This window comes from Mya arenaria, chromosome 11 (assembly GCF_026914265.1).
Source record: "Mya arenaria isolate MELC-2E11 chromosome 11, ASM2691426v1".
Taxonomy (NCBI): Eukaryota; Metazoa; Mollusca; class Bivalvia; order Myida; family Myidae; genus Mya; species Mya arenaria.
Genome location: NC_069132.1, coordinates 6280171 through 6303383, shown reverse-complemented (window position 1 = coordinate 6303383; position 23213 = coordinate 6280171). Strand labels below are relative to the sequence as shown.

At 37.3% G+C, this 23213-nt stretch overlaps 1 protein-coding gene across 1 annotated transcript; it reads right to left on the bottom strand.

Annotated features, from left to right (window-relative positions):
- Positions 1-1329: 1329 nt before the first annotated feature.
- Positions 1330-23119, bottom strand: LOC128209830 (uncharacterized). The gene is made up of 17 exons (XM_052914070.1): positions 22813-23119; positions 21073-21257; positions 20760-20830; positions 19111-19277; positions 18480-18580; positions 18056-18165; positions 12259-12361; positions 11881-11967; positions 11383-11473; positions 10973-11024; positions 9647-9756; positions 9257-9358; positions 8587-8764; positions 7892-8033; positions 3277-3360; positions 2164-2273; positions 1330-2010 (listed from the first exon to the last, which is right to left on the bottom strand). Exons 1-17 carry the CDS (start codon positions 23111-23113, stop codon positions 1704-1706), a joined length of 2301 nt encoding a protein of 766 aa, XP_052770030.1. The 5' UTR covers positions 23114-23119; the 3' UTR covers positions 1330-1703.
- Positions 23120-23213: the final 94 nt, after the last annotated feature.

Here is a 23213-nt window from a genome sequence, read left to right as displayed (position 1 = left end):
CATGATATACATGTAACTGCGCCTTCTACAACGGCCATGATATAACTGCACCTTGTACAACGGCCATGATATAACTGCACCTTGTACAACAGCCATGATATAACTGCACCTTGTACAACAGCCATGATATAACTGCACCTTCTACAACAGCCATGATATAACTGCACCTTGTACAACGGCCATGATATAACTGCACCTTGTACAACGGCCATGATATAACTGCACCTTGTACAACGGCCGTGATATAACTGCACCTTGTACAACGGCCGTGATATAACTGCACCTTCTACAACGGCCGTGATATAACTGCACCTTCTACAACGGCCATGATATAACTGCACCTTCTACAACGGCCGTGATATAACTGCACCTTCTACAACGGCCGTGATATAACTGCACCTTGTACAACAGCCATGATATAACTGCACCTTGTACAACGGCCATGATATAACTGCACCTTCTACAACAGCCATGATATAACTGCACCTTGTACAACGGCCATGATATAACTGCACCTTGTACAACAGCCATGATATAACTGCTCATTCTACTTCTACAACGGCCATGATATAACTGCACCTTGTACAACGGCCATGATATAACTGCACCTTCTACAACGGCCATGATATAACTGCACCTTCTACAACGGCCATGATATAACTGCACCTTCTACAACGGCCGTGATATAACTGCACCTTGTACAACGGCCATGATATAACTTGGGGAGAGGGGAATAAACATGAACATAATTCCGCTACGAAGTCGAGTGTAAACAGCCTATAAGTGGCATGTTTACACTACCAGTATAAAGAAGACAGTACAGAGTCACGCTCTAGTAAGTTTTCAAAAAAAGAACAAATACGGAAAAGGCCGAGATTTATCTCGAATCTTTCCGGGATGCTCCGAGACGTGCATGATACAAAGTGAATACATATGACGTAATCACCTAGCTCAATCATTGGCTCAATTTAGCGCTTTCGCGCACTATATGAAAACCCCATCACCCTTTGAATATATTTCCGCCCAACTGTCAAAGTGAATTGACTTCGACGATCGATATATTTCATGGTCCAAAGCATCCACGCTACATTTACTGTTGCTTTTATTTATTTGAAATTGATAATGTTATTGTGTTTAATACTTCTAGACTTAATTAAATCTGTAGCGTGCTTGCCGAATGAGTATTACCCGATGGCGAGGGTAAATTTACAAAGTGAACAATATCAAATTATTGGACAGCTTTGTTATCAAAAAGCGGCCAGCATCTGATAAGTCTTTCAGTACCCCCAAAAAGAATAAGCCATCAACAAGTTCTAGTAACCGAGTTACTCAAGATTGATACTTTTTAATATTCAGAATATGTCTTAAGTGTAAATTTCTTCTTTAATTAGACAATATTATAAGGGAATAAAGCAAATAATAAAATTGCAAGTTGATTTTTCATTTTGCGAGTTGCCTCAAAAAGCACTCGCGAAATTTTGCGAGTGCTCCTCAAAGTTAAATTCAAACCATGTTAATGCAACATCAGCATATACAAACACTGCACAGGATGCCATTAAGATTAACAGGTAGCACACTGGAACAAAACTTGAAATAAAACACTAAAATCACCAAATGCAAACTATTTGTTCATCACTTGTTACATCACAGATGACTGGACAACTGTTTCACAACATTCTCCATCTAATTCATTCTATACAACATTATTTTTGTCCACCATCCTGTTGTGGCATGTTCCCATTCCGAGAGCCTGGTGAGTTTGAGAGTCCAAGCCCTGCCCTGGGGAACACTGTTGTGTCTGACCCCTGGGGTGGAAAACCAGGTGCCCCTCCCCCTGGGGGCCCTGGAAAAGGGAAGGAGGCGCCCGGGAAAGCAGTGGGGCTGAGCCCAGAGAAGGGTGGGGGATGGTGTGATCCCATCGCTAGGGGTGGAGGTCTGGCTCCCATCATTGGAGCGTGGCCCGACATCATGCCTGGATGGTCAATGTCTGGAGGCAGTCTCTCCAAGTACCTGTAAGATTTATATACTTTGTAAATGAGTTATGAAATGCCCTGATATATAGCAATGAGAAATATAGAAAAATCATATGTCTATACTGTTTTAAGATTTTCTAGTCTACATCTACAGTAAAATATATAATAGAATTCTGGCTATTTAACTAACCTTGGATTATATTGTTCAATGCGACCCTTGAGAATGGATGGGCCCAGAAACTTGGCCAGCTCAGACAGACAGTTGTGGGCTGCTGTAGATGTCAGCGCATTGTCACAGCCCTGAAAATATATCAGTCATATGAGTGTATTGATCATTTCCAATGTTCAAACATTAAGTAAATGGGTAGTATAACTTTTTATTTTACAGGAATCTCCATTTACATTGATTTGCTTGGTTTATATAGCATAATTCCAAAACAAAATACAGACATGGTAGCGATGGATAAAAATAAAAAGTCAGCATTTCTTGTACATGTACAACTACTAAATGTGTTTCAATATTGATGTTTGAACACGTTATTCAACTAGGAATACTGGCATTACTAATAATAATGTGTTCTGAATTTTCCTTAAATTTGATTGTTTTCAGAATGAAAATGTGCATACAAAATGAAAAATTCTCTGTAAGAAACTCTTAGTACACAATCTGTTACAAGAAAGCTCAAAGAAATCAGAAGGCTAGAAAATTTTAAATCAAAGAACTTGCAAGGCTGGTGAATATGGCATCAAAGAACTTACAAGGCTGGTGAATATGGCATCAAAGAACTTACAAGGCTGGTGAATATGGCATCAAAGAACTTACAAGGCTGGTGAATATGGCATCAAAGAACTTACAAGGCTGGTGAATATGGCATCAAAGAACTTGCAAGGCTGGTGAATATGGCATCAAAGAACTTGCAAGGCTGGTGAATATGGCATAAAAGAACTTACAAGGCTGGTGAATATGGCATCAAAGAACTTGCAAGGCTGGTGAATATGGCATAAAAGAACTTACAAGGCTGGTGAATATGGCATCAAAAAACTTACAAGGCTGGTGAATATGGCATCAAAGAACTTACAAGGCTGGTAAATATGGCATCCAAGAACTTACAAGGCTGGTGAATATGGCATCAAAGAACTTACAAGGCTGGTGAATATGGCATCAAAGAACTTACAAGGCTGGTGAATATGGCATCAAAGAACTTGCAAGGCTGGTGAATATGGCATAAAAGAACTTACAAGGCTGGTGAATATGGCATCAAAGAACTTGCAAAGCTGGTGAATATGGCATCAAAGAACTTACAAGGCTGGTGAATATGGCATCAAAGAAGATCTCTAGGTACATCTTGAAATACCTCTTCCCTAGCCCTGTGGCAATATGAGGTAGCTGAAAAGACAAGGTGTTGCGTAATTTGATATTCCAGCCTGAAATATTTAATGACATAAGCTTTGAAATCCCAGAAGTAATCTGAAAATAGGCTTTCCATAGGGGGAAAAGAAAATCATCCTTAGCAATTCGTAGAGGTTTACTGTAAAATGAATAATGTTCGTGTGCCATTAATGTTCTTGGTTTTAGTGGAAAAGGTGATACACAAATTAAAGATCCCACGAAATATAGACCTTTTATTCACTTTTTCAATTGCCTTGCTATGTACATACTCTAGTATATTCTTAGGGCTATTCCAGTTAAACATATGTCCCACCTCAGGACGGCAAAATAAAGAAATTCTGTAGGGGGTAGGTCTTTTTCTTAATTTGCTACTGTAGGGGGTGGTGATAAGTCCAATTTCGCTTCTATAGGGGGGGCGTCATTTTCTTTTTTGCTTCTGACCGTATCTGCTCATTTATATTCACTGCCCGATGGTGAAATACCGGGTTTTTTTTATCCATATAACATATTTTACCGAACGTCGTGTACAGAATTGGTTTGGATACAAATTTTCGCGATATTACGAGTCGGTTCCGCGGTACCGGAAATCAGAAGAAGTTGCGTCCCTTGACAACAAGATGGCGGAGGCGCCAGAATTTGTAAAGTCGTGGTCGAAGACCAACCTACAAAATTGGCTAGAAACCAATAGTTGCGCCGCATGTGTGGATACGTTTCGTGGTAAGTATACCAAATTGACAACAGTTGTCTAGAATTTTATTAGAAATCATAATTTGTACGTATTGCGTAAATGTTATAAATCCGAATGTTTCGTCCCCTTAACATTTCGACCACAAGTTATTTTTAGGTTGTATATAATTACATGGGTGAAAGTTTCTTGCCGTTATCCACCGTTCTTGCCGTTATCGTAAATCGTACATTCTCGGTCAGTTCCGATCTTCCACATCTTTTTTCCAACATATAGATCTATATAGGAAAAGTTCTGTCAACACAATCTGTTTAGTTTTTCCGTCATTTTTTAATGATTTTTCAAAGTTTCGGAAGTTGCTATAAATAACTATAGAATGACTGAATAACAGAGAATTTTTTAACCAGAAACGGAGAATGGTGTCTTGCGGACTGTCAATAATGTATATGTCTAGTGAATTTGTAGAGGCATATATGCTTAGGATTTAAACAATAAAGCGAACATCAGAATTTGCATGATCTAATCAGAAGACTGGGATAACAGGTAACAGAGTTTTATTGTCTATCTAACTGGGAAAAGGTGGTATTTCTGAACACGGGCACTAGCCAATTACGAGTCAGAAATACTAGACCAAGCCTTTTCTATTTCTGTCTTGTCCAACTCCTATTTAAAAGTCATGCAACAGTATTATATAAATCAAATTTGGCTCTGTCCTATGGGGAAGTGCTGCCGATTTTTTTTGTACTTGTGGACTTTGTTGCATTAATACATGATTTTGTTTTTCATCCATGCGGTTTCCCATGGCTATTTCGGGCTTTTCAGTTTCAAACACTTTCACCCATGTATTAAATGATGAGAATTCACTCTCTTTTTTTGTGAACTTTGAAAAAAATGTTCCGTAAATACTGCTATTGAATTGTAAAAATGATATATTACAGCTGCAGGAGTAGCTTGTACTTGAGCGATCCCCAATCAATGGTAAACATAGAATAGTGGTGGCTATAGTATAGTCCCCAAATAATGGCATTTTGACTTCATTATGTTGCACTTTGGGGATCGTTCAATTATAAGTGTTCCCAATTGGAGAATCAAAGGTAATAAACTGGTGTGGTGAATCTTTATAGAATAGATCCGTATTAATGTATCTTTGTACATAGATGCTAGATTAACTTGCAAAGGCTCAATACCAATATAAACATTTATTATATGCCTCTCTCTGATATCGGGTATTTTCCCTTGTATTCCTAGAGTGGAATACGGAACCTTGTATTCCACTGAGTGGAATCCGATTCCGTATTCCACTGTAGCTCACGTCGAATAGCAACCATTGACGTCGTTAAGTAAACAATGACGTCAAAACGTCAACTGTTATTCATTGCGGAATTTACAACAATCGTTTTTGTTCTTTGTTTACAGTGGCAATGTCACGTATCATGTTAGAATCTATGTTACTGTGTGAATTTAACCCTTAGACACAGAATAGAGGCATATAATAAACAGATTACCAACGGAGGGTGGGATACGAATCGTTGTATCGGACTCTCGGCGTACTTGGTAATATGATATTAAATGTTAATGCTCTTCAAAAATAATTTTTGTTAAATGTTTATTTGATTTAATACTTGTTTAAAGTTCTTTTGTTTAATTGTTAAATATATAAAAATATATTTGTATTTGTGACCCTACATTTGTCCATCTGTTCATCCATCCATCTGACTGCCGAACGAGGCATCCGTGTTCCATGGACACATTTTCTTGTTCAAATTTAATTTGAAATATCTAAATAATGAAGGCCTCGATGACACAGCTGGTAATATGCTAGGTTAGTAACCTGAAGGTTCCGAGTTCGAGTCAGGCCTCCACCTCTGCGATTTGGCTTAGTATTGTTTCACCCGGGAACAGAGGGTAAGGATAACCGACCGCCTTTAAATGACCAAAGATGTTGAAAATCAGTGTTATACAGGAGTATAGATCCCATTTAATGGCATCTCTACATTGCAGTGATTGTCACTTGATAGTTTAATGTTTGAATGGTTCTATGAAACTTATAGGTATTACTTTAGCTTATGGTGAGCTTTTGGGATCATTAGGTGTCTGTTATCCACATTTGGCCTGCGAGCATTCTAGTCCAACAAATGAGCTGGAAATGCTGGAAGAACATCACATCTTCCGTCGGTCATGTTCATGTGTTAATTCAATATACATTTTCAGTTCCTTGAGCTAAATATAACAAAATTATTTCCATACTTGGATAGGAATATAAAAGAAACAATTGTTAGGTTAAGGCCAAAACAAATAATTTTATTCAAGAAATATACACCGATTCAAGGGAACAAACAAGCAGCCTCATGTGGCTTAATATGCACTTATAGCAACATATGAAGAAACAAGAGAACCGTGGTGTGTAGGTTATAGTCCATATAATGGAAAATAACCAAATTTATTAATGGAAAATAACAAAATTTATTACAAGCGAAGCCCAGTAATAAGTTTTGTTATTTTCCATTACATGAGCTGTAACCGACTTATAGTTCACCCTAGTTTCTAAGCCAATCATCGAACAAGGCCGTATACAGCGTGCCCATTGGCTGCTCGAAGTTCATTTGGCGCGCGCCATGTCTGTTGACCTAGTTATAATAATTAACTTATTGGGTGCAGATGTGATCTTATATGAAACCTATTCGAGCAAAGATTTGAAAATCTATGGGTGATGATTGGCTAGGGTGAGCTATAAGGTCCTATATAGCTCACCTGATCAAAGAGTTACAAAAGAGTAATTGCAAATAATCTTTGCATATAGACGTAAAAAAAAATAAACTTCTCAAGGGGGTCCGAATTTGCTCAGAAAATATTCTAAAGGGGGTTCTTTTCTCATCAAATAAACTTCTGAAGGGGGATGGTCCATTTTGAAAGTGCCTTCCTGGGGTGGGACATATGTTTTACTGGAATAGCCCTTAACAGAGGTCGCAGTATACAGCGTAAATACCGAACTCACTGTATGTCTTACTATAATTGTTTTGTTAATATATGAATCTGCCTTTAAGAAATAATAAAACAAATCATTTTATTGTGTTTTTATCAACCAAATGACAGAAACACGTGCTGTTACGTGTGCTGCTCATGAAAATCTCAAGTTTTACGAGATGTGTGTGTTGAATGTAGGTACTCGAATATTTTCTTGAATGAAATATTTAATCAATTACATTGATTGTTTACTCATATATACACACCTTCTCGGTGTTTTCACAGTTTGCACCATTCTTAATTGATATTTAATGGCTTCGCCTATCTTTACCTAGAAGACAGAAATCACGTGCCCAACACGTGGAGATTATGCAGACGATTGCAGTTTCTGAATTTTTTTCAAAACAGAAACACCACCAATTCAAGTACTCACGAAAATGTAAACTTTCGTAAAACCACGAAATTCCATTCCAACAAATATAAATGATTTCGCAGTATATTTTAATTTTCTTGTTTTTTTTCTTTTTTTACATGAGAAATATATTTCCACATGAATATTTCCACTGAACAAACATTGAAGTCAGAGTTATTGACATTGCAATACATGAATGTATAGTCCCTGGCAACATGTGTACCAAGTTTCAATTGAATGTCTAGAACGGTCTTTGAGCTATGGCCAAGGTCAATGCTTTTGAATGACAAGGACACCATCGGCAACAACACCAAGGCTATCACAATTCTTTTTTTCTTCTAAATTCCTTTGAAAAACAACGCAGCTACAAATTTTACATGTATATCATTTATTTCAACAAATGATGTTTCTCTTTTAACTGTTAATGATCTGAATCTTATCCATGTACATTGTATGTGTGAACCTACCCTCTGACAGAGTGTTTCCTTCATATGGAGGTGGTGGGTGTAGTGTTCAAATGACACAGCCTTCACCACCAGGGGAAGCAACTCAGCAACCTTAGCAGCAAACTTCTGTAGCTGGGCCAGCTCAGCAACCACGTTTATACAGCTGCAAAAAGATTGTTACTGGTACATCCATCATCCATTTACATGAATATTGTAAAATATCAGAAGTTTAATCTAAGGTATCAGTAAAAACAGATGCCTTAAGCATTTTGTTTATTTCAAGAACATTTTTAAAAACATGTACAAGGGCTTTATGAATGTACATTTCTTCAAGCCTTATATAAACCAAATAAGACATTTTTTTCGTGGTACTTCCCAAAGAATGAACATCTTCTGGCTCATATTTCTTAAACAATTTATCTTATTTCCATTATAACAAGATCAAGCTATGCACAATGTTTTTGTTTTTAAATAAATTGTGCAATGTTCTCCTTTAATATACACATGTTTTTCAAAAACAATGGTAAAGATAATGAATAGAAAGCATTTTTCATTGGTAAAGTTAAGTTTAAGGAAGTAGTTTGGCTAAAGAAAACATAACGCTGATGTTTCGATAATTTGGGGCCTGGGGTTTGTAAAATTCTGCTGTGAAGAACTATTAAAACCACATTCAATATATGGGTATTGTTTAATTAATGAATAAAACATTTAAATACCCATCAGCAAGTTCCCATGGCTCCGGGTCCTTACGGAACTTGTGATCCATACATCCCCCCTCCCTCTTACCCCGCCCCATTTTAGGGGCCAGGGACCCACATGAGTACATCTGCCTGTCCGTATGCAGATCCTGGTCATTGTCACGCAGCTTCTTCGCCACACCGTATGTAGCTGGACCTGATAAAAACAATGTTCCATGTAGCTTAGAAAATAGTGAAAAACATGTACTTCTTAATGGTATAATATAATTATATACAAAGCAATTGAATGCTATTCATGAAATTGTTAAACGATATCTAACTAAAAAATATGATGTGATCATTTAAACTGTTAAGCTCTACCTTACAGTGGGCCAATAGTTCAGAAATTTGTTTACAATGTTGTTAACTTCATTGTTGTTAATTTTCAAATGTTGAAATATGTTTTGATTGGTTTTATGTATTTCATTCGAACAAGTACAGCTGAAACAGTTTGATGAAGTAAAATACCGCAGACCACAAGTGAGTTCTGAAATCTTTCAAAGTAGTTAATATTTTAAAGTTAACTAAGTTGTTTACTTTAACGAAGTGCTGAACAATTGGCTGAGTGTATCCAAAGATGGACTCCTTGACATGTAAACGGGCCTTATGAAAAAATGACATAAAGCTGTAAGCCCTATGGAAACCCCACCTTTATCCAAGCTGCTGTATTTCTCTGCATTCTCTGGCTGTTTCTCAACTCCAGCAAGCCCTTCCTTAACCTTCTGATAAATCTCGTTAAAACATTCCTCACCTGAAACATGTTATCACAATTGCTTTCTTAATCACTGCATTTTGGACTAGGAGGTCAACAAAGGATTTGATAATATGCTGGTCTAAAACACAAGGGTTTCTCTCAATGGTTTACCCTATATATTATCCATTGTCATTAGATTATATATAGGGTACAAAATCGTGAGATACCCTTGTGGTCTAAGCTATACAAAATATCAGTGCCAAAAACAAAAGTATCCAAATACAAGGACCAATAAACATTTTAAGAAACACAAATTGAAAAGGGCAAAAGTTTTAATGTTATTACCATAAGCCTTAACAACATTAGCTAGGGCGAGTGCTGCCCCCTGTCTGACGGAGGGAATGTTGTCCTGGAGGTTACTGAAGAACAGTGGGTACAGAGCTGGCAGGGACGACCTGGAATACAGAGACAGCTATGTTAAATAACAAAGAGAGGGTGAGCTCAGATCCCTGGCTCACTGACAGAATGTTGTCCTGGGGCTTACAGAAGAACAGTGGGTACAGAGCTGGCAGGGACGACCTGAAATACAGAGACAGCTATGTTAAATAACAAAGTGAGGGTGAGCTCAGACCCCTGGCCAACTGACAGAATGTTGTCCTGGGGCTTACAGAAGAACCATGGGTACAGAGCTGGCAGGGACGACCTGGAATACAGGACAGCTATGTTAATTAACATAGTGAGGGCGAGTGCTGCCCCCTGCTTGACAGAGTAATGTTGTCCTGAAGGTTACTGAAGAACAGTGGGTACAGAGCTGGCAGGGACGACCTGAAATACAGAGACAACTGTGTTATATAACAAAGTGAGGGTGAGCTCAGACCCCTGGCTCACTGACAGAATGTTGTCCTGTGGCTTACAGAAGAACAGTGGGTACAGAGCTGGCAGGGACGACCTGAAATACAGAGACAGCTATGTTAAATAACAAAGTGAGGGTGAGCTCAGACCCCTGGCCCACTGACAGAATGTTGTCCTGGGGCTTACAGAAGAACCATGGGTACAGAGCTGGCAGGGACGACCTGGAATACAGAGACAACTGTGTTATATAACAAAGTGAGGGTGAGCTCAGACCCCTGGCCCACTGACAGAATGTTGTCCTGGGGCTTACAGAAGAACCATGGGTACAGAGCTGGCAGGGACGACCTGAAATACAGAGACAACTGTGTTATATAACAAAGTGAGGGTGAGCTCAGACCCCTGGCTCACTGACAGAATGTTGTCCTGGAGATTACTGAAGAATTTTCTACCTAATTGCATAATATGGTCATTGTCAAAATAAACTACAGTACAACAATTTACAGTGATATCTTTCACAGTTTCTGCATGCAACAGGTGATGATAAAAAGAAGAAAAACACCAATGCTATGATAGTACCTCAACTTTTTTTCTGACAAATATAGCTAGATACAAGTGTGTTTTGTATAAGTCAGGGAGCCTACAAGTATATTCATATTCTAAAGAATCAATGTAAGCACTATTCAAACATATCTATATTCATATCTTAGTATAAAAAATACCTCAAGTAAAATTGATTACAGACCTTAAATATCACCTTACATGGCAATGCAATTGTTTAAATTTCTACAATACCTGTGCCCTGAAGGAGCAAAACCCTACCTGGAATCTTCCGGGAAGCAGAGAACAAAGTTTCCACAGGCCACACAAGCAGCTGGAAAACAACAACAACTAATAATGAGTGTTCTTCATTGACATAACATTGATGCAGCTATCAGATAATGATGATCTAGTGAACACAACCTGACATTTCTTATTTGATCATTATTTCCTTCATTAAAACATTTTCACATAATAAGAACTAAATATCATCACATTTTTCTTGTACAGACAGACAGAAAAATGTAATACTTTTAACATATGACCAAATCAATCATACAACAATATACATAACCAATGGAGCTACAACTAAGGTTCAAAGCTGTAATTACATTCAAGGATAGTAATTGCTGTTAAGTTTCAACTATAGTGACTGCCAACCCAGACTAAAATGGAGCGAAGCAGACACGTACCATCCCTGACTGGCCAGCTATCGTCACTGAAGCATACAAGCAGGGCATCCAGTAGACGGGGGATTTCTGATTGGACCACTTCTTTGCTGACCTGTTGGTTAAAATAACAATAGTCCATGTAAAAGTGCTTTAATCAGGGGTGGAAACACACTTTACATTTGTGATCAAAGGAATGGTTGACTTGTAAGCTGGCATACCGGTACTTATTTTGTGGGGGAAAATAACTGAAATACTGACTCAGTGAAATTTTCCATAACAACTATATGGGGGTTATTTTGGATTGCATAGAGATAACCTGAATTAGGGGATATTTACATGTTTTCAGATAATATTTCCCATATGGCATAGGAGAGGCTAATGGATTGCTCTTGAAAAAAACAAACAGTTGTTGATCACATTTTAGATCAGGTTTCCAACATATTCGGTATACTTTAAGCATAAGTGAATGATTGCTTCATCACAAGATTATGAGAGTTGAGTTATTAAGGGACAATGTGCCTTAGCTCCCAGTTCTGCAATACAAGCACAGGCCGCCTCCCGTACAGCATGGTTATCAGCCTCTGTCGCCTCTATGTAGTAATCAACCTGTATCAGGGAATACAAGTGTCTCAGTTTTATTTAATAACATATCTATTATGATATGAAATAATTTTATTGTTTTACAAAAAAGATTTTTGGTTATTAGTAGAACTGGTAATAGGAAATTCATTATTTCCAGATTAAAATATAAACTGTTTTCAGTGAGTTTGTGTGAGAGTATCTTTCTACAGCAAAGTCTGTTCAAAATATATGTCATACAATTAAAATATCATTTCAAATTTGCAAAAGAATATTCATTATTTTAGACAATCAAGTTGAAAAGATATGAATCCATACCACTTGCTGTATGTATTTTTCCACAAGCTGTTTGCCCTCCGTCCCTGCTACTAGCTTCCATGTGTCTTGAGAGTAGATCCTTACACCTTCCGCCACGTAATACCTGTAACATAGCACACACTTATAGGAACAAAGTACCTGTTAAATGACACACACTTATAGACACATGAAGATGAGCATAAAAACACTGTTGCAAAGCAAATGCAAGTCTGTTGTTGTTTTTTTCAGTCAGAAAAGGGGCACATGTATAACAAACATATATTTTGTGTGATTAACCTTTAACTATTATTTATGCCATTTTCGCACCTCATTTAAAATACTAAGTAGTGAATAACGATATGCCAGTATTTTCCGTTTTCCATTGAGTTGTATCACTTTCTTGATATACTACTTCTAGAAACTGTCTAAACAATCAGATCATTTTATTTAAGGATTAAAATTCGAATTTTTGCATTTTATTGGGGTATGGTATGCAATGGGGCTGTTCAAAATGGGTGGAGTCCAAATTATATAAAATGATCTGATTGATTTGTATACGAAAATACAAACATATGTACTTATATGACTTGAAATATTTGAAAGTTGCTTTTGTGTTATCAAAAGCACATACCAGTACCATGTGACATCATAATGATGCCCACCTATTAAAGAACTTGCCCACATGTTAAAGAAAAACTAATAATTCTCATGAACATCTTTGTACCGACATCATCAACAGCAGAATCCCTCTCAACACAACAGAAGGATTTTTGTTTAAATTCCTCTAAACAAACTAGAACTCCGCGAGTCGGATGTGTCGCCTGATGAATTAATTACTGTCGTCATTATAGCTGTTAGATTGGCATTTTATTCATTTATAGACGCCAGACGTTGATATAGATGTTGCCATTAAACTTTCAAGTGTAGGTCACCCAGGCATTTGAACTGAAGGTAACAACGTTAAGCCAGGAGCAAGCAATTGGTTATATAAGCAACAAGAGTTGTCGTAAGACAGCGCGCTCGACTTTGCCGCTTTGACTTAGAAGTGAATACAATAACAATGTAATATTACCATGTTTGGTCTATTTATGTCAAACCTAACTAAAAAAAGAGATGTTTGTCAGGATTATATGGACAATTGAATGAAATATGCATGGACCGAAATGACAGCTGATTTGTCGCTAACATTGTATGCCGTTGAGGCAGTTTTAAGATTATGACCATTCAAAGTTTGAGGATAGAGTGTGTTATGACCATGACCTTTGACTCTATGACCTCAAAATCCATAGTAGTCATCAGCTGGTCACCAAAAATCTAAATGTTAAGTTTGAGGGCCATGGGTGCAAGCATTGACAAGTTATCACACAGACAAGCATTTTTCATTCAAGGTCACTGCAACCTTGACCTTTGATCCAATGACCCCTTAAATCATAAGGGGTCATCTACAGGTCAGACACAACTCCAAGTCAAGTTTGAGGGCCATGGGTGCAGGCATTGTCCAATTATCACTTGAAACATTTTCGCATTCAAGGTCACTGTGAATCTAACCTTTGACCCAATGACTCCTAAAATCAATAAGGGTCATCTCCTGGTCAGGCCCAACTTACATGTCAAGTTTGATGATCATATATTTAGGCATTGTTGAGATATCACTGGGAGAAGATTTGCTAACTTTTTGCGTTAAAGGTTACTGTGACCTTGACCTTGGCCTGATGACCCCCAAAGTCAACAGGGGTCATCTACTGGTCAGGCCCAACCTTCATGTCAAGTTTGATGACCATAGGTCCAGGAATTGTCGAGTTTGCTTTCAAGGTCACTGTGACCTTGACCTCTGACCCCTTAAATCAATAGGGGTCATCTACTGGTCAGGCCTAACCTCCAAGTCAAGTTTGAGGGCCATGGGCGCAGGCATTGTCGAGTTATCACTCTGGCAACCTTTTATTGTTCAAGTCACTGTTACCTTGACCTTTGGCCCAATGAACCCTAAAATCAATAGGGGCCATCTACTGGTCAGGCCCAACCTCCAATTCAAGTTTGATGGCCGTGGGTGCAGGCATTGTCGTGTTATCACTCAGACAACCCTTTACCATTCAAGGTCACTGTGACCTTGACCTTTGGCCCGATGACCCCCAAAAACAATAGGGGTCATCTACTGGTCAGGCCCAACCTCCAAGTCAAGTTTGAGGGCCATAGGTGCAGGCATTGTCGAGTAATGACACGGACAACCTTTTACCATTCAAGGTCACTGTGACCTTGACCTTTGGCCCGATGACCCCCAAAAACAATAGGGGTCATCTACTGGTCAGGCCCAACCTCCAAGTCAAGTTTGAGGGCCATGGGTGTAGGCATTGTCGAGTTATCACATGGACAACATTTTACCATTCAAGGTCACTGTGACCTTGACCTTTGGCCCGATGACCCCCAAAAGCAATAGGGTTCATCTACTGGTCAGGCCCAACCTCCAAGTCAATTATGAGGGCCATGGGTGCAGGCATTGTTGAGTTATCACTCGGACAACCTTTTACTATTCAATGTCACTATGACCTTGATCTTTGACCCGATGGGCCCAAAAAACAATAGGGGTCAGCTACTGGTCAGGCCCAACCTCCAAGTCAAGAATGAGGGCCAAGGGTGCAGGCATTGTCGAGTTATCACTCGGACCTCCTTTTACCATTCAAGGTCACTGTGACCTTGACCTTTGGCCCGATGACCCTCAAAAACAATAGGGGTCATCTACTGGTCAGGCCCAACCTTCATGTCAAGTTTGATGACCATACGTCCAGGAATTGTTGAGTTATCACTTGGACAAGCTTTGGTCTACCGACGGACCGACCAACCGACCGACATACCGACATGCCTGTGCAAAGCAATATACCCCTCTTCTTCGAAGGGGGGCATAATTATTCAATACATAAGGTGACTTTGATGCTGCCCTCCCACCACCGAAAAAATGACGCAAGTCATTCAAATAACTTGATTTCCCATTATGAAAATGTGGTAAAGAATATATAAATATGCCTTTCAAAAGAAATTAAAAAAAAAAATACAAAAAAATTCAAGGGCCATATAGTATAGCCCTCCTAGTTTTCCCTTGGTAAAAATATGGTTAAGAATGTAAAAGTGTCAAAAGAAATTTAAAAACAAATAAAAAAATATTCAAGGGACATAATTTGTATTGAGGGTTAAAATGGAGTTATGTTTCTTGTTGTAAGATGGTCGTAAATAATTTTGAATTTTATTAAGTGCATTGAATGAAAGGGATAGAAGTTTTTTTTATTAAAATCCCAACTTGCCCTTAACTTTTACTTGCCTAAAACTTTAACCTAAGTCAATCAGGGGCCATAACTTGTATTAAGGATATGGAGTTATGTAACCTCATTGGGTGATGGTCCTGAACACTTGTGTGACGTATTAAGTCAATTGAATGAAGGGTAAAGAAGTTATTAAATAAATATCCCAACCTGCCCTAAAACTTTAACCTAAGTTCCATAGTCAATCAGGGGCCATAATTTGTATAAAAGATAATATGAAGTTATCTAACCTCATTATGTGATGGCTCTGAACAACTGTGTGAAGTATTAAGTCAATTGAATGAATGGTATTGGAGTTTTAAGTGAAAATCCCAACTTGCCCTAAAACTTTAACCGAAGTCAATCAGGGGCCATAACTTGTATTAAAAATAATATGGAGTTATGTAAACTTATTGTGTGATGGTCCTGAACAACTGTGTGAAGTATTAAGTCAATTGAACAAAGGGTATAAAAGTTATTAATAAAACCTAACCTGCCCTTAAACTTTAACCTAAGTTCCATAGTCAATCAGGGGCCATAATCTTGGTAAAGAATAATATGGAGTTATCTAACCTCATCATGTGATGGCCCTGAACAACTGTGTGAAGTATTAAGTCAATTGAATGAAGGGTATTGGACTTTTAAGTGAAAATCCCAACATACCCTAAAACTTTAACCTGCCCTAAAACTTTAACCAAAGTCCATCAGGGGCCATAACTTGTATTAAGGATAATATGGAGTTATGTAACCTTATTGTGTGATGGTCCTGAACAACTGTCTGAAGTATTAAGTCATTTGAACAAAGGGTATAGAAGTTATTAATAAATATCCCTACCTGCCCTAAAACTTTAACCTAAGTTCCATAGTCAATCAGGGGCCATAATCTGTGTAAAGAATAATATGGAGTTATCTAACCTCATCATGTGATGGCCCTGAACAACTGTGTGAAGTATTAAGTCAATTGAATGAAGGGTATTGGACTTATAAGTGAAAATCCCAACTTGCCCTAAAACTTTAACCGGACGCCGACGCCGACGCTGGAGCGAGTAGTATAGCCCACCTATTCTTCGAATAGTCGAGCTAAAAATATGCACAAAAAAAACTGAAGTCAATGACATTGAAAAATAATTTGAAGATAATGGATAAATACGATTTCAGGTGTGAAATGAGCATTTCTGTCTTGCTTCTGTCTAAACTGCTATCCAGACCGGTTCATGATGGCTGAAGTAAGACTCCAATTCACCAACAGACAAAATTTAAGCATGAAAATTAACAATGGGCAATAACTCTAAACATAAAGATGCAAGAGTTACGGTTTTTGTGCACAGCACTTTCCCTCAATCAGATATACCTACGGAATAAGTTTCAGGTTGATACCTCCTATAGTTTACGAGATATGCCACGGACAAAACCTAAGCATGAAAATTAACAAAGGGCAATAACTCTAAAAATATGGCAGCAAGAGTTACGGTTCTTGTGCACTGCACTTGCCCTCAATGAGATCTATCTAGCTATGAAGTTTCAAGTTGATACCTTATTTATTCTTCAAGATATGCCCCGGACAAAACTTTAAGCATGAAAATTAACAAAGGGCAATTACTCTAAACATATAGATGCAAGAGTTACGGTTTTTGTGCTCTGCACTTTCCCTCAATCAGATATACCTACGGAATAAGTTTCAGGTTGATACCTCCTAGAGTTTAAGAGATATGCCACGGACAAAACCTAAGCAAGAAAATTAACAAAGGGCAATAACTTTAAAACTAAGAAAGCAAGAGTTACTGTTATTGTGCACTGCACTTGCCCTCCATGAGATCTATCTACATATGAAATTTCAAGTTGATAACTCTTATATTCTACAAGATATGCTCCGGACAAAACTTTAAGCATGAAAAATAACAAAGAGCAATAACTCTGAAAATATGGTAGCAAGAGTAACAGTTCTTGTGCACTGCACTTGCCCTTAATTAGATCTATCTTCATATGAAATTTCATGTTGATACCACTAACAGTTTAGGAGATATACCCCGGATAAGCGAAAATGGGACGCGGACGCCGCAGCCGACAAAAGTAACCCCTATATGTCGTCTTTTCAGGCGACACAAAAATGTATGTAAACAGTTGCCATACTTCTTGCACAACCCTTGTCCATATGCATCTCAGGCAACTTATATACCAAGTTTCAATTAAATGTTTAAAAAAGTTCTCGAGTGTTGGCCAATGTTAAAATGTTCAAACAATGATGCTATCACAATACTGCTAATAACAAATAAGCTAAAAACAACTAGAGCAAAAAAAGAAAGAAGCATAATGCTCATGAAAATCAGTTAAAAACTGTAATGTAATTGAAATGAGGAATAATTTCTCAGTACAATCTATATAACTTAAATGATTTTTAAAGACAACAATATGTTTAACACAAATTAAAAGATCTACTTTCAGGGAACAACCTATCTGCAGATCTTTAATGAAAGCAGTTTCAGTCAGCTGGTCACGCACTTGATTGCAGTCCTTATAATCAAGCCTACCTGTTCAGACACATGCGGGGCAGCAGGACGGGGAAGAACTGGTGTCTCGCCTCGTCTGATGGCAGACTCTGCAGAAACTTCCTGGTCGCAACTGATGAAGCCAGTCTCACCTGTACAGTACAAATATTTGAAATCAGGATATTTTGTAAATCAGTCTGTTTTTTCCAGGCTGCATCAAATTTGAACAATGTTTTCATAAGTGGTGGGACATAAAAAAAAAACAGTATGTAAATGTTATTGTAAGTTTAATTAAGCTTGACTGAGTTATGGTCAAAATTAATGCTACGACATCAAAGCTAGAAAAATATTTTAACATTTTTCCTCGTCAAATATACACTTTTGTAAGAAGCTAAAACATTCCTTTACTTAACAACAGGAAACAGGGAACATAATGAATTTTGCAATATAAGAAATAGATAATTACCTGACTCCAGTTGTCTGCCAGCCCCCGACCCAGGTAGTCAGCAAACTGGTGACCAAACTTCAGTATGGCATTGTCCTCATCCAACAAGGCTGACTCTGAACCTGGATAGGTAAACAGCTTGTACAGGTAAACATTCAGGATGTTCTTTGTTTTAAAAACTAGAATTTACCATTGTACAGGTAAACATTCAGGATGTTTTTTGTTTTCAAAACTAGAATTTACCATCATTTTTGGGGTGTGATTGTGAAGAAAGCTATAATCAAATAGTCCATTCCTGGGTAGAAGCTAGTGACCATTTTAGAGAACATTCCTTATGAGGCTCAAATACACAAATGTTTCAGTGATAGGCAGAAGCCTATACCACAATATAAATCTCCCACAAAAGCCTTCATCATAATTTGATTAGCAGCCTTTGGCTAAATTCTAATAAAAACATTCAGATACAAGAACTTAGAATATTTGAACTATTTTAAAACATAAATGTGAGCAAAATGATCTGATTCAAGCACTCATAACATCAACAATACAGAAAAAATTTATATCCAAGAAATCAGTAAATTAGCATATTATGATCAGAAAAATGTAAAGAAAAGAAATACAAATAACAAGAGTAGTAAATATATATTTTCACCTTCCTGGACACAGCCACAGGCAACCAGGCTGGAGCACACATAGTAGCCAGTCTCCCGCACGAACCGGTTGGTGTGGGTGAGTGCCCTGAATATCAGGTCCAGGAGATCCTGGTCCACAAAGGGGTTAAACGCTTGGCCTAGACCCTCTATAATACACTGCAGGCATCTAAATAGATAATTATTGATTTCTATAAAATGCGATGCCATAGGTTCAACAATCACTCTAATTTATTTTAGCTCAGATTCAATACCATTTCAATTCCATTTCATGGGTAATACTATAGCTATAAGATATGTGATGAATACCCCAAGATACCTGGACACAGGAACGGATTAATATTGATTTTGGGAATTTAAAACATAAGCATTTAATTTTGGCGAATCTTTTCATAATACTTCACTGATAAATGTGTATTGATATGCATTGGCAGCGACCAATATTAATACAGCTCTGTATTCTCATTACCATCTCATCCCTTATGAACATCTTTGTCACAACAACACAGTACCCGGATTTATAATTATTATGTTGCACAACTAAATGAAATTAAATGTTTTTGCTCTTCTGGAAGCATATTGAAATTAATATTAAATCCATCCCTAACTATCTTTAAACAAGAGGCCCAAAAGGGCCTATGCTCTACTGGCATGGCTTTTGTGGTCATATCAATCCAGAGCATGTATGTATGGGTAAAAGGCAACCGACATATAGTTTATGTTTTGTGTTTGGGTTACCTGAAAACGTAGCACGTTCAACATCTGAGCCCAGAAAGTATTGTAAGCAGATTAGCTGCATGAACTATTTTAATATGTGCAAAGTAAAAGTCATCCGACAAAAAAAAAATGCTTTCAAAACTGTACTCATAGTAAAAATTTCTGTAGTTTTAAAAGTTAAAAAAGTTGGTCAAAAGGTCAAAGTCAAGGGCATCCTAGGACAACATTGATCAATTTGAACAAACATTCACAATCAGTTGTGCTGAGATGGATGCACGAACACACAAAAAGATTTTCAAACCTTTCCAGATTTATGTTTACCAAACCTGTGAACCCTGGGTGTGGCCAGTAATGACACCAGGTGCATAACTTAAACATTCACAACCAATTTTGTTAAGATGAATGCGCAAACTACAGAACTTAAAGCTAAAAAATGGTCTTTGGGCTTTCAACAAGAACAAGGCAGAGTAATTCACATAATCAACTGCAGAAGCAAAAAGCAAATTGTCTCTCAAAATCCTAGTCTTGCAAATTTTCTCCCTTAACTCTAGACTTGAATTTACATGTACATGTAAACTTGGCTAAAAATAGAATTCGCTCATGCAGACCTGGCTAAAAATAGAAAGCATTTCTTTAAAACTTTCATGGCCCATAATCTAGGCGTTCATGGGCAGATCTTGCTGGTTTTCGAAAGGAACCAAGCTCTAATGGATATCTAGATACTGTACAAGTTTCATCGAGATACAATCAAAAATGAAGACTGTATCGTGTTCACAAGCAATTGTTTACAGACGCACGAACGCACGACCGCACGGATGCACATACTACGTACACATTACCATCGCATAAGCTCTTCTGGCCTTTGGCCAGTAGAGCTAAAAACAGATCATTCCAGTCCTTGACTCCCTATTATCAACATGTTTCCCTAACTCACTTCATCCATGTTTCCAGAGATTTCCAGCCTGCTGTGTCATGAAATATCTGGGCTGCTTCTGTACTGTGCCTCTGTAAGATGTAAACATTTATGAAATAATTGCTGAAATCGTGTACTGAACTTCTGTTAGCAATGAAAACAGTACAATGAAAACAGTAATATCAATTTTACTAAATATTGATAGACAAGAGAATCACATGCAAAACTCATACTTCTCAACAGGATTTAATTTGGAAGTTTTGACTTCTGGTCCCTCTTGTTTTAAAAACAGTCAGCTAAAAGCAGAGTTATTAAAATCATTCAAAGGTAAAACCTTCTCTCCACGAGGTGAACTGGACAATTTTTCTATGAGTCTTTCAGTCTCGTCTTGTTCTGAGATGACGCTGTCTGTGAAAGGATCCCGTTCCAGATTTGTAGCTATTCCCTCTAGTACATTGGCCTTCACTGTGATGTAGATATCTGGTCCAAACTTTGCACAAAGGCTGCCAAGCACATCGCCTGTTTTTTTAAAAATCATTACAAGATTCAATTGTCACTGTCTATTATTTAAAGTTTATTAACAGTAAAAATTCAATCCATTCTGAAGAATGTAAGCTATTGTTATAAGTTTAAGACAAACATTACTTAAGTTTATTGTTTAACATTTCACTTTTTACAAACAATAACTACAGAATGTTTATTTGATTCAAATTCCTAAATTCCTAAGCAAGCAATGCAACTTTCTACAAATTTAGAAATTTTAATTATCCTTAAAAATCCCTGTCATAGTCCCAAGCAGCTTTAATGTAAATATGTAGGACAGTAGCACGTGGAGAATGACGTCACAGACCATGTGCACATTTTTCAGATCTGTTTTTTGTTACAAATAAACAACTGTAACTGTTATATATATGCAGACACATCTATGTTGCCAACTATGCTATTACATTGTTATTTTTCTTCCCTCTTATGCAAACATAACATATTTGTGTTATCTGGTTTCTGATGAGTTTTGTTTAATTATTATATAATTGCTTATTATATCTTTAATCGTAATCATTGCCATGGGTAAGAAATAATAAAAAAAATTCTTGCAAGGTACGACACTCTTTCAATTTCTAATCTTTCAATTTCTTAACTGATTTTGATTGAGTTTATTCCCATTCACAGCACAACAGTTATGGAATAGCAATTAATTTTCATATACAAATTAATTTTAAAAGCGATCAGAATTTACATACTCCAGGACATCATGTATAGGGTGATTTAAGTATAAAATGAAAGGTTTTTGACCATGAATTAAAATATTTTGTGAACACTTTGGAAGATGTTGAGGTTAGAACCAAAAAAGTTTCATGCCAAGTTTGAAGTTACTATGTAACCAAAACCTGTATTGTTAAATAAACCGTCAGAACTGTTCGGATTTACAACCTAAACCAGAATATAAACTTTGAAGTCAATATCTTGTAGACTTTTCAAGTAATGCTACAGACAATATTGACCCCATGTAGACACTCCTACAATTACTTTAGTAGTATCGTCCTAGTCCCAAAAACGCGACCAACCATGATTTGCACCCATTTTTGTTTTTACCTGGTTTCTTGCTGTCAAAACATAGCGATATATACATTAAGGACACCTGCAAGGCTTCAGGGCACAATTTTTAAACAATCGGAATATTTCGGCCATGGCCGAGTTGCTACGATTGTATTTACGAGGTCTATCTCGAAGCTTGTCGGAGGTGGCCCAGTTATTACGATTGGGTCGAGTTGTTCCGCTTGGCATAATTGTTGTCTGTGTCAGTCAACTTTTGTTTTATTGGAAAGGTAAATAATGTGTTTTAATGCATTAAATGCTTATTTTGTGCAAAATAACATTTCACTTACATGATAAAATATGAATATAAACCTTTATGATCAATTTAAACCATAAAATACTTCACTTAATACAATTTCAATATTTTTCAAAACACCCCTGGTTTTGGCACAAACCCATTTAGACGTTAGGGATTGGAAGAATCCCGTATAACACGTCTATAATTTTAGACTAGCGCACAGATTAAATATAAATTTACCAGCAGCAATTCGAACTCTGAACTCGCTCTCATCAGCCAATTCACCCACTTTTGATATCAACATTTGTGAGAAATCTTCGCTACTTCTCCCATGCTTTATAAGAGCTTTGGCTCCCATGAGGGCTCCATGTTTAGTTTCCCATTCAGCTGTGCTATCAGACAACATGTCAGCAAATTTTTTCTCAAGCTCCGGGATGGCAGCATCTTCAGCCTCGTTCAGAAAGTTTGTTATATCTTCAAAACCTTTGTCTCTGTCTAATTTAGCTTTACTACATATTTTTTTCAGAATATTTTCATCCATTTTGTGTTGTTAGAATAACAACTAAGGCTATCCGAAAAGGTCAAAAATGTAACATGCGTTGTCATTGGTTCCTTTCGGCACTCAAAACCAATGCAAATCG

Bases quoted from the DNA above. Each gene is read 5' to 3' on its own strand.
- LOC128209830 (XM_052914070.1), bottom strand. From the start codon at position 23,113: ATGGATGAAAATATTCTGAAAAAAATATGTAGTAAAGCTAAATTAGAC. The intron at 18,581-19,110 runs GTGAAAATATAT...TTACCTATCCAG, and splicing joins CTGTGGCTGTGTCCAGGAAG to GTTCAGAGTCAGCCTTGTTG. The intron at 2,274-3,276 runs GTAAGTTCTTTG...ATATATTTTCAG, and splicing joins ATGCCATATTCACCAGCCTT to GGCTGTGACAATGCGCTGAC.